We start from the raw sequence: 11,906 nt of genomic DNA, 5'->3' as shown, positions 1-11,906 counted from the left end.
TATATATATATATATATATATATATATGTTTTCTAACCAGTTTGAGGCACTTTGCCATCATATGGGATTTACTATGTGTAATTTTAACTGAAGATGTGGAAATCCATAATGATGACATGATTTCAATCCCCTTACAACCAAAAGCAAAATTAGGAAAAAAATAAATGACTTTTTCAAAGCTTAAGGTTTAGGATCTACCATTTATTAATGTCATTCAATGCCCTAGGACAAGGGTTAGCAAACGTTTTCTGTAAAGACACAGATAGTTACTATTTCAGGCTTTATAGGCCATACGTTGTCTGCTGCAACTCTTCAATTCTGTAAAAACAGACATAGAAAAAAGATATGAATGATTAAGGATGGCTGGATTTCAATAAAACTTTATGGACATTGAAATAGGAATTTTACACAATTCATAAAACAATAATCTTCTGATTTTTTTCCCTAATCATTGGAAACTGTAGGCTTGTTTTTTTCCCTCTGTCCTAGGAAACTAAATGTATCTTTCAAAGCTCTTGGGACCCATTGAAAATTAAACACTATTTGTGCTAAACCACAAAAACCAAATTCACTACAGTCAATTTGTGTTAGTTTGACTTAAATCATTTTCCTTTAATGCCTTTTGTGAAGTTTAATTTTATGAATGCCCTAAATTATTATGTCAGTTGATATGTTTTAAGTTAATCAACTATATATAATGGTAGCTAAGTTCTATTGTTATATCTTATAGTATTCTATAATGATTCTATTAATACTGCTATTAGTGTAACTTTGTATTTTTTCCAGGTTATTTGAGACACTGCAGTCCTTGTTTTGGTCAATATTTGGGCTCATCAATTTATATGTGACCAATGTCAAAGCACAGCATGAATTCACTGAGTTTGTTGGTGCCACCATGTTCGGGACATATAATGTCATCTCTCTGGTTGTCCTACTCAACATGTTAATAGCTATGATGAATAACTCTTACCAACTTATTGCTGTAAGTTGACCAAGTTTTTATTGTATTTCCATATTCCCCCTATAATGTGCTTTTCGTAGCTATTCTCTTAATATCATAAGAAACACATAATCCATAATTGACTAGATTGAAGAAAGAGAATGGAATTGTAATATAAATGGTTTATTTTAGGCTTCTAAGTAGTATATGATATTTGACTATATATTTGTTATATTACCTATGATTATAAAATAGACTGACTCTTGCTTGTCAGGTAGTCACTGGCTCTAGAAAGCAGTAGGCGAGGTATGACTTATAAACAGGCAGCTCAGCTCTATGTTGTACTTTTTAGGCTTTACACTGTGTCTGTCCATCTTCCTTAAAATCTTTATATATGCAAACTCCTGCCACCCTGGCAGGATACAAAAGAGAACCCAGAAAGAACCAGGGAAGCCAAAAAGCCACTTACTTTTAAAGTTTACGTAACATAATGTAAAAGTACTACTGGTTATTTTAATAACCCTGAATATGTGTGTTTATTTGAAACTCTGGAACCCAAACAATATCTTAATTTATTTATTCACTTATACAACAAATATTTATTGAGTTCAAACTCTATTGCCAGCCACTGATCTAGGAATGAAGACTACAGCAATGAACAAGACAGCTGTTCATTCCTGTGCCCTTATACTGCTGTTACAGCCACTAGTGGTCAATAGGAACAAAACACATGGTGGAATGAAATATATTTCTTAAGTATTTCATAGCTGTACCTTAGACAAGTAGCATTTTATAAGCCTAATTATAAGTTGTCTGTTTTCTCTATAAATAACTACAATTATATAGCATCCTTGAACCTTTTGTTAAACCTCTGGAGTGTTGTTATCATTATTTTGAGAAGTAGCACTCTGAGTTTTCTTTAAACACTCTTTATGGAGGCAAATATTTCTTATAAGTTACCTGTCATAGATATGAAACATGAAAATAGATTATTTTTTATTTACTGCTTCACAGACTAAAGTATTTCCAATGGGTAATGAAGCCTCTGGATATACCTAGGCCTAAGGATTTGTTGGGAATATCTGAACTTGTGCATGAGCAGAACTTCATTTAAACATCTTACACATCTGAGAAATTTTTGCAGATAATCTCTCTATATACTTCAGAAGTTCTGTTTTCTTCTAGTCAACACATTTCCAAAATGTAGATTCTCTTTTACAGATCAATAATAATAATAATAGTAAATAAATATATATATATATATATATATATAATGTTGTTGTTATGTGCTCTCAAGTCTGACCCGACTCATAGTGACTTCTCCTTGGGTTTCTGAGGCAGTAACACTGCTGAAGTAGATTGCACAACCTTCCTTCCGAGGAGTGGTTGGTGAGTTTGAACCTCCAATTTTCTGGTTATTAATCAAGTGCCTTAGGCACTATGCTACCAGATCTCCCTATATTTAGAAAGCTTATAATTATCAAGCTATAGATAGAGAAGCTGCCTGCAATTTGGATCCTCTAAAACTTTAAATGTCCCAATTTCATCAAGAAGAGAACATTATATGAGAATACTATGGCATTTCCTTTTCACTCCTTTTGCGGTATGTTTTTCTAGGTTATTTCATTATGGAGATGAGCATCATCTCAAATCTTTGTATTTCAACCAAACTCTAAAACTACTTGAGAGGAAAGCAGGCCCTGAGAACCTGAAGCAAGAGTATCTCCCAGAGCCCTGAATCTGATGCTCCTTGAGCATGAGCATACTAGGAATTTTCATTTTCATCTGTTCCAGAATAGTGGACTTTACCCTGAGAGTATTCTCTTTTTGTCCTGCATTTTGTTCTTTTTTAAGTCCTCAACTGAAAGAGTCTCTGGGTGGTACAGTTAAATGCTCGAATATTAACCAAAAGGCACCTCAGAAGACAGCTGTGGCTAACTGCTTCCAAAAGATTAGAACCTTGAAAACCCTATGGAATGTAGTTCTACTCTGTACACATGAGGTTGCCATGAGTTGGAATCAATTTGATAGCACCTGATTGGTTAGTTACCCTTAACTCAAAAATGTAGGGGGAAAAAAAAAATGGGAAAAGAACATTTAACCATTGAAAGAAAGATCAACCAATGCAAGCCATATTGATTGCTTGCTGCCCACTCTTTCATTTGTTCATCAAATATTTATTGTGCTCCTTGGGGCTCTGGTAATGTAGTGCTTAAGGCATTTATTTGACTGCTAAGCAGAAGGCTGGCACTTCAAACCCACCAGCCACTCCTCGGAAGGAATGTTGAGCAATCTACTTCCATACACATACCACCTCGGAAACCTATAAAGGGGTCACTATGAGTCTAATTGACTCGAAGGCAGTGAATTTGGTGTTTTGGTACTATGATTATTTGAATATTTCCACTCTATTTTTAAAAGTGATCATGTTTATAATGATGATAAAAGGGCAGTGTCTGTTACATTTTTTCTAGCCTGATGCCTGAAGGGTGACAAGAATTGTCCACCTGGAAACATATCCAATAAGATTTTTCCTGATGACTCAGGAAGGCTAAGCCATGAGCATCTGTGAAAGTGGCATTCAGCTAGGCAGGGCTTGAAGGGATTAGTAAGATGCAAAGCCTTTTTTCTGGCTAGAAACAAATGAAATAGAGTAACACAAGCCTACACTGCAGGAGATACAGATTCATTTACAGTCATAACTCATCCCTGCAGTCTCTTTAACATGGAATTACTTTAGAAATCTCTTCCATTGAAGAGGGAAGGACAGGAAATGACATGAGAGCTGTACCTACTTACTTGGGTAAGCCATTTTGTGAAATGTTTAGATAACTATCTCTGGGAGTTAGGAGTGTTTTTAGAAGCAATTTAATTAATGTTCCAAGAACTACTCAAAACCAGGGTACAAACTCTCTGTGAGGTATATCTCACCTTATTAATTAAGAACCCAGTCAGCTCTTTTCATTCTATTCAGGACCATGCAGATATAGAATGGAAATTTGCTCGAACAAAGCTTTGGATGAGTTATTTTGAAGAAGGAGGTACTCTGCCTACTCCCTTCAATGTCATCCCAAGCCCCAAGTCTCTCTGGTACCTGATCAAATGGATATGGACACATCTGTGCAAGAAAAAGATGAGACGAAAGCCAGAAAGCTTTGGAACAATAGGGGTAAGAACACACCATGTTAGTATTATGCTTTTTATTTTTTTAATATGGATTTAACACACTCATTCCTCATTTATTGACCTGATTAGGTTCCAAAGACCAGGTCATTGTGAAAAAATTGGCATTGTATGAAAATGGAGAATAATCACATCAGATCACAAAATGGAGGATGATTACATCATTACATAGCTACCAAATTACATCATTACATAAATGTCAAACCATTCAGAATCAATTCCCAGAAATGATTGAAACATAACTTTAAGCATCACAGCCTGCATTACTCTTGCCTAGTACCTAGGCATTCCTTGCCATCGGGCATATAACATTTATGCACAAAATAGTTGGATAGTAGGTTTTTTACTGTTGTCATAAATGTGAAATATCGGGTAATAAGATAGTCAATAAGTGAGGAATAGGTGTATTTATATTCTTTATTAAATATTTTCAAATCTATAGCCTTTTTGTTCTTATTGATTGCATTTTGTGAAAATTTATTGCACATCTACAATGTCTAAGACACTGTCTAAGTAACTATAACTTTTTTGCCAAACTCATTTCATACACTGGGGGCAACCAAACCAAATCTGTTGCCACAGAGTCAATTTCAACTCATGGTGACCACACACATTACAAAGTAGAACTGCTCCACAGGATTTTCTTGGCTGTAACAGCTGATTGCAAATCACTTGTACCACCTACACCTAGAAACCTTAAATTGAAGGCCACACACACACACACACACACACACACACACACGGCCCTCTGGGGGCATAGTGCATGAGGCATTTGATTGCTAAGCTAACCAGAAGGCTGCCCAAACTTACTGTCATCAAGTCAATTCCTCTTCATAGGAAACTCATCAGTTTTTCAAGGTTGTAAATCTTTACAGAAGCACACTGCCCTATCTCTCTTCCACTGAAGGATGGTGAGTTCAAATCACTGACCATTTGGTTAGCAGCCAAATGCCTTAATCACTATACTACTAGAGTTTCTTACTGTTATTTTAATAGGACCCAGTAAGGCCTCCATTAGTGCTACTGATCAAGGCTTAGGGAACTAGTACTCTCTCTCAGCACCTTGATTTCTAGCATTTTTTCAGTATTTTCACCACAGTTTATTTGTGATATTACTTACTCATTGTGTGTTTCTTCCTCTGGAATGTAAATCCAAGAGGCCTTTGATGTTGTTAATTGTGGTAGAGTATACTTCAACTCATAATGGCCCTAAGTACAACAAAACAAAACATTGCTTGGTCATGGTCTATCTTCAAGGTCATTGGTATGTTCTAGTTTATTGTTACTGCCCTGATATTTTGAGTGCCTTTCAATCTAGGGAGCTGATCCTCCAGCACTATATCTGAAAATATTCTGTTATGATCCACAGGGTTTTTACTGGCTAATTTTCAGGAATAAATCAGAAGACCTTTCTTTCTTAAACTAGTCTTTGTCTGATGAAACTTGTATCCCATGGATGACCCTGCTGGTATCTGAAGTACTAATGACATAGCTTCAAGCATCATAGCAACACAATAGCTACCACAGAATGGCAAACTGACAGATGAGTGGTGGTCCATGAAGGCAGGGGTCTGTTTTAATCACCTCATTTCCCCAGTGCCTATCACAGGTCTCTGCATGAGCATATACACTTGTGATAATTTCTCAATTAAATAATTGACTGACTATCATAGCTTGAATATTCTATACCAACTGTAGGCAGTGATTTCAAGATATGTTTAATTGTTCAACATTTTGCTTTTACTCTCAAATATATTCTATTCTAAGAAGTTGAGTTAAAATAATAATAATAATTAGAACCATTCAGAGCCATGCTCCTGATATATTGCAAGGTTTTCTTTTGGAAATGTTTTTCATGTTGGAAAACAAAAGTTCTAGCAATTAGAACAAACTACATGGACTTAACCAAAACCAAACCAAACTCATTGTTGTCAAGTCAGATCCGACTCATAGTGACTGCTCCTTGGCTATCCGAGGCAGTATCACTACAGAAGTAGAATGCCCTAACCTTCTTCCAAGGAGTGGCTGGTGGGTTTAGGCCTAAAAAAAAAAAAAAAAAAAAAATCACTGACAAGAGACTAGTCATTTCCCATTTCTTTCTTACTCTGTTTCTTAATTTTTAAGGTTCTCATAGTGATATGTTGAGAGTTAATAAGCATTTGACCTCAGAGAAAATGGTTTGGAAGTATTATAACATGATTTTAGATTAGAATTACCTAGTAATAATAGATATTTAATCAGAAATTATTTTTTTTAAGTTTACTTAATATAGTTATGACTATAATTGAACTAAATAATCCTTTTCATTTGTTAACATTACAACACATCAGAAATTGTTATCAGCATAGCATGGCACTTTCTCAAACTGAAAGTGGAGTTGATTTTTCTGTCAAATCAATAATAATTCTAACAATAAAGAGAAATTGTTTAAAGGACCAAAACCCATTAAATGGGGAAGAGAATGTTTGTTTAAGAAATGGTGCTGGCAAAACTGGATATCCATTTGCAGAAAAATGAAACAACATCTGTACCTCACACCATATACAAAAACTAACTCCAGATGGATTAAAGACATAAATGTGAAGCCTCAAACTATAAAGTTCCTCAAGGAAAAACTAGGGGCAAATTTAGGGGCCCTAATATATGAGCTCTGGTAGTGTAGTGCCTAAGGCACTTGACTGCTAAGCAGAAGTCTGGCAGTTCACACCCACCAGCCACTCCTCAGAAGGAAGATGGGGCAATCTGCTTCCATAGTGATACTGCCTCAGAAACCCAAGGAGGGGTTGCTATGAGTTGGGTTCGACTCAATAGCACATAACAACAACAACAATATATGGCATAAATAGCCTATTAAGCATAACCCAAAATGCACAAACAGCAGAAGAGAAACTAGATGAATGAGACCTTCTATAAATTAAATAGTTATGTGCTTCCAAAGACTTCTTCAAAAGAGTCAAAAAAGAACCTACAGATTGGAAAAAAATATTTGGTAATGACATATCTGACAAAGAATTTATCTCTAGAATTTATAGAAAATTCCAACACCTCAATAACAAAAAGACAAATAATCCAATTAAAAATGTGCAGAAGACATGAATAGACACTTCTCCAAAGAGGATATTCATGTGGCCAATAAACATATGAAGAAATGCTCACAATCGTTAGCCATTAGAGAGATACAAATCAAAACAACAATGAGATACCATCTTGCCCCAGCACTAGTAACAAAGTTCAACAAGACAGAAAATAACAAATGCTGTTGAGGATGCAGAAAGATTGGGACTTTCATACATCTGCTGATGGGATTGTCAAATGATACAACCACTGTGGAAAGTAGTATGGTGATTCCTTAAAAACTTGGAGTTAGAAATACCACTTGACCCGGCAATTCCATTACTAGGTATATATCTTAAAGAAGTGAGAGCCATGACAAGAACAGACATATGCACACCCATGTTCATCACAGCACTATTTACAATAGCCAAAAGATGGAAACAACCTAGGTGTCCATCATCTGAGGAATGGATAGCCAAACTATGGTACAATGTAATACTATGCAACCCTAAAGAATAACATAGCCTCTGAAAAACACTGCATAACATAGATGAACTTGTAGGACATTATGCTGAGTGAAATAGGTCAATCACAGCAGGACAAATATTGTATTAGTCTGCTATTGTAAAAATTCAAGGAAAAGTTTATATAGAGAAGGAAATTGTCTTTGTTGGTTACCAGGAGTAGGAGGGGAGGGAAGGGAACTCTGTTAGATAGGTAGAGATAAGTATTAACTTGGGTGAAGAGAAGGGCAATATACCACATGTGAGTGATCAACGTGGTGGCATTGAGGAAGAAGAAGTCATAGAGAGGTGCATGGGAAGTACAGACAATAAAGATGAACCCTTTTGTACATACAGTACTGCATTGTCAGTGAAGGCAAAGATGGATATACAGTAGATAGATGGGTGGACAGGCTGAACTATTAGATATGCCTATGCAGGGGGAAATGTACCCAAGATCATGTAAGGTTGGCAGACAATGTTTCTACAAATGTACTTGTATGTTCTGTAAGAAGTCCCAGGTGTATAGTAGGACAGTAAGGCACGAGGTTGTAGTCACTTCTTGGCCACAGCCAGCTACCCAGAGGGACCGAGTAGTTGAACCTGTGGGCTTGGGACCATAGTCTCAGAGGACGTCAAGCTCAATTGGCATAGAATACTACAAAAAGCGTTGTTCCACCTCCTACTTTGGTGTGTAGTGACTGGGATCTTAAAAGCCTGCAAGCAGCTGTCTAGATGCAATGATGGGTCTCCCTCATCCAGTGCAAAGAAGAATGAAGAAAACCAAAGATTCATGTAAACAGTTAGTCCAAGTGACTGGTACCCCCTGCGATCCTCAGCCTATATGACTAGGAGACCAGAAGAAGTAGATGGTGCCTGGCTACCACTGTCAACCACTTACAGGGAGATCTATGTAGGAGATCCTGGATAAAGAGGGAGAACAATGTGGAACAAAACTCAAAATCATTTGGAAAAAAAAGGGGGCAGGGGAAAACCAGGTTTTTTGGTCTGATAGAGCCTGGTGAAAGCACTGAGACTATGGCCTCTAGCTGCCCTTCAGGTCTGGAATTGAACCCACTCCTGTGGCTTCCAGCCAAACAAAAGACAGGCGTATGAGTTGAACATTTGCCTGAGGTAGATACACTCCTTTACCTTGGAGAGAACAATCACGGGAGAAAAAAGGGCTGTCTGTTCACAGGGAGACAGCTCAGTGGGCAGGAGTGCATGGAGGGATGGACACAGGGAAGAGGTAACTATCAAGAGGAAGTGGGAGGGGAGCTGTTGCTTTGGGGTAAATTGTAGTCACGTCATGAGACAAAATGTATGTGAACTTCTGTATGGAAAGTGAATTTGCTCTGTAAACTTTCACCAAAATCACAATTAAAACAAAAAAGAAAAGAAAAGAAATTGGCAAGTAGGTATTGCAGGCAGAGAAGTAGCTAAGTACGTCCATATATTCTTTTCTATATTCTATTATTCTGTGAAATTGTGGCATCAAAAATTGGAATATATCTACTCATAGAAACCAATGTCAGGTTATGATGAAGATTTATCCTGCAATCCTCATATTACTGACTTTAAGAGAAGTGACATTATTTTAGTGCAATTATTTTATTTGTTTATTGAGAAGTTTAAATTTCAAATTATAAATAAAATATGGTTGTAGAATAAATTGAATGATTACAGTCTAATAATCAATTATTGCATGTGTCCCACATGCTACTAACTGGGCTTGAAATTGGAGAGTGGAAAGAGGTACAAAAGCATGGTTTCCATCCTTAAGGACATCCTTTCTAATGTGGGAGATATAAATGTGAGAACATACTGCAAGATCATTAAAAAGACAGGAAAGGAAGAAAAGATCAAAATGGATGTCAGAAGAAACTCCCAAAATTGCCCTTGAACCAAACATAGCTAAAGGAAGTGGAAGAGTTGGCAAGATTAAAGAGCTGACCTGAGATTTCAAAGAGCAGCTCAAGAAGAAAAAGTCAATTATTTTAATGAAATGTGCAAAGACCTGGATTTAGAGAACCAAAAGGGAAGAACATACTTGGCATTTCTCAAGCTGAAAGAACTAAGAAAAAAATTCAAGCCTCAAGTTCCCATATTGAAAGATTCTGTGGGCAATATATTAAATGATTCAGGAAACATCAAAAGAAGATGGAAGGAATACAGAGTCACTGTACCATAAAGATTTGGTCACTGTTCATCCATTTCAGGAAATGCCATATGATCAAGAACCAATAGTATTGAAGGAAGAAGTCAAAGCTTCACTGAAGAAATTGAAGAACAAGACCTCCGGAATTGACAGAGTACCCACTGAGATGTTTCAACAAACAGATGCCATGCTAGAGGCACTCACTCATCTATGCCAAGAGATTTGGAAGACAACTACCTGGCCATCTGACTGGAAGAAATCCATATTTGTACCCATTCCAAAGAAAGATGATCCCACAGAATGTGGAAATTATCAAACACTATCATTAATATCACATGCAAGTAAAAGCTTACTGAAGATAATTTTAAAATAATTGCAGCAGTATATTGACAGAGAGCTTCTGGAAATGCAAGCTGAATTCAGAAGAGGACATTGAATGAAGGATATCATTGCTGATGTCCAATGGATCTTGGCTGAAAGCAAAGAATACCAGGAAGATGTTTACCTGTGTTTTATTGACTATGCAAAGACATTCAATTGGGTGGATCATAACAAATTATGGATAACTTTGAGATGAATGAGAATTCCATAACACTTGACTGTGTTTATTAGGAACGTTTACATAGAGCAGAGGGCTGTTGTTCTAACAACAATTTAACAACAATAACAAGGGAATACTGCATGGTGTAAAATCAGGAAGGAAGTGTATTATGGTTGTATCCTTTCACCCTGCTTATTCAATTGGTATGCTGAGCAAATAATCTGAGCAGCTGGACTATATGAAGAAGAATGTGGCATCAGGATTGGAGGAAGACTCATTAACAAACTATGATATTCAGATGACACAACACTGCTTGCTGAATGTGATGAAAACTTGAAGCACGTATTGATGAAGATTAAAGACTACAGCCTGCAGTATGGACTACATCTCAACATAAAGAAAATGAAAATCCTCACAACTGGGTCTATAAGCAGTATTATGAAAAATGGAGAAAAGGTTGATGTTGTCAAAGACTTCATATTACTTGGTTCTACAATCAACACCAAGGAAGCAGCACAACACATCAGATGATCCATTGCAATAAGAAAATCTGCTGCACAGGACCTCTTTAAAGTCTTGAAGAGCAAAAATATCTCTTTGAAAACTAATGTGTGTCCTACCTAAGCCATGGCATTTTCATATACATGTGAGAAGTGGACAATGAAAAAGGAAGACCAAAGAAGAGTTGATGCTTTTGAGTTTTGGTGTTAGCAAAGAATAGTGACAGTACCATGGACTGCCTAAAGAACTAACAAATCTGTCCTGGAAAAAAGTGCAGCAAGAATGCTCCTTGGAAGAGAGAATGGGCAGACTTCATTTGACCAACTTTGGTAATGTCTTCAGAAAGGCCCATTCCCTGGAGAAGAATATCATGCTTTGTAAAGTGGAGGGTCAGCGAAAGAGGGGAAAACCCTCAATGAAATGGATTGACACAGTGGCTGCAATTATGGGCTCAGGTATAGCAAGTATTGTGAGGGTGGCCCAGGACCGGGCAGTGTTTGGTTCTGTTGTAATGGGGTCGCCATGAGTCAGAGTTGACTTGATGGCACATGACAACAACAACATATTTGCCCCTATTTTATCTTTGATGAGCTTTATACTTTTGGGTTTTATATTTGTCTTTGATCCAACTTGAGTTCATTTTTGAGTATAGGGTGAGATATGAGTCTTGTTTCATTTTGTTAGAAATAGACGTTTGATTTTGCCAGCACCATTTGTTAAAGAGACTGTCGTTCACCTATTTAATGGGTTTTGGGGCTTTGTCAAAGCTGTCCATAGATGGATGGGACTATTTCTGAGTTTTCAATTCTGTTCCATTGGTCTACCTCTCTGTCATTGTACCAATACCATGCTGTTTTGACTGATGTGGCTGTATAGCAGGTTTTGAGGTCCAGGAGTATGAAACTTCCTACTTTTTTTTCTCCAGCAGTGCTTTGCTGAGGTCTCTTTCTTTTCTATATATCCTTTACATGTCCTTAAAAAATGTTGATGGAATCTGGATAGAGATTGTTTGTATTGAATGTGTAG

At 36.8% G+C, this 11,906-nt stretch overlaps 1 protein-coding gene across 1 annotated transcript in view; it reads left to right on the top strand.

Moving 5' to 3' along the window:
• The window catches only part of TRPC4 (transient receptor potential cation channel subfamily C member 4), a 298,431-nt gene that overhangs the window by 256,335 nt on the left and 30,190 nt on the right, over positions 1-11,906 (top strand). The window contains exons 6-7 of the mRNA XM_007956981.2: positions 787-982; positions 3,915-4,109. Of these exons, the coding sequence (XP_007955172.1) occupies positions 787-982; positions 3,915-4,109 (391 nt within the window). The remainder of the gene's footprint in view (positions 1-786; positions 983-3,914; positions 4,110-11,906) is intronic.

This window comes from Orycteropus afer, unplaced genomic scaffold (assembly GCF_000298275.1).
Source record: "Orycteropus afer afer isolate SDZICR_OR568_19922 unplaced genomic scaffold, OryAfe1.0 scaffold00691, whole genome shotgun sequence".
Taxonomy (NCBI): domain Eukaryota; kingdom Metazoa; phylum Chordata; class Mammalia; order Tubulidentata; family Orycteropodidae; genus Orycteropus; species Orycteropus afer.
The sequence above is the reverse complement of the archived record's forward strand: the minus strand, read 5'-3'. Positions and strand labels throughout refer to the sequence as shown.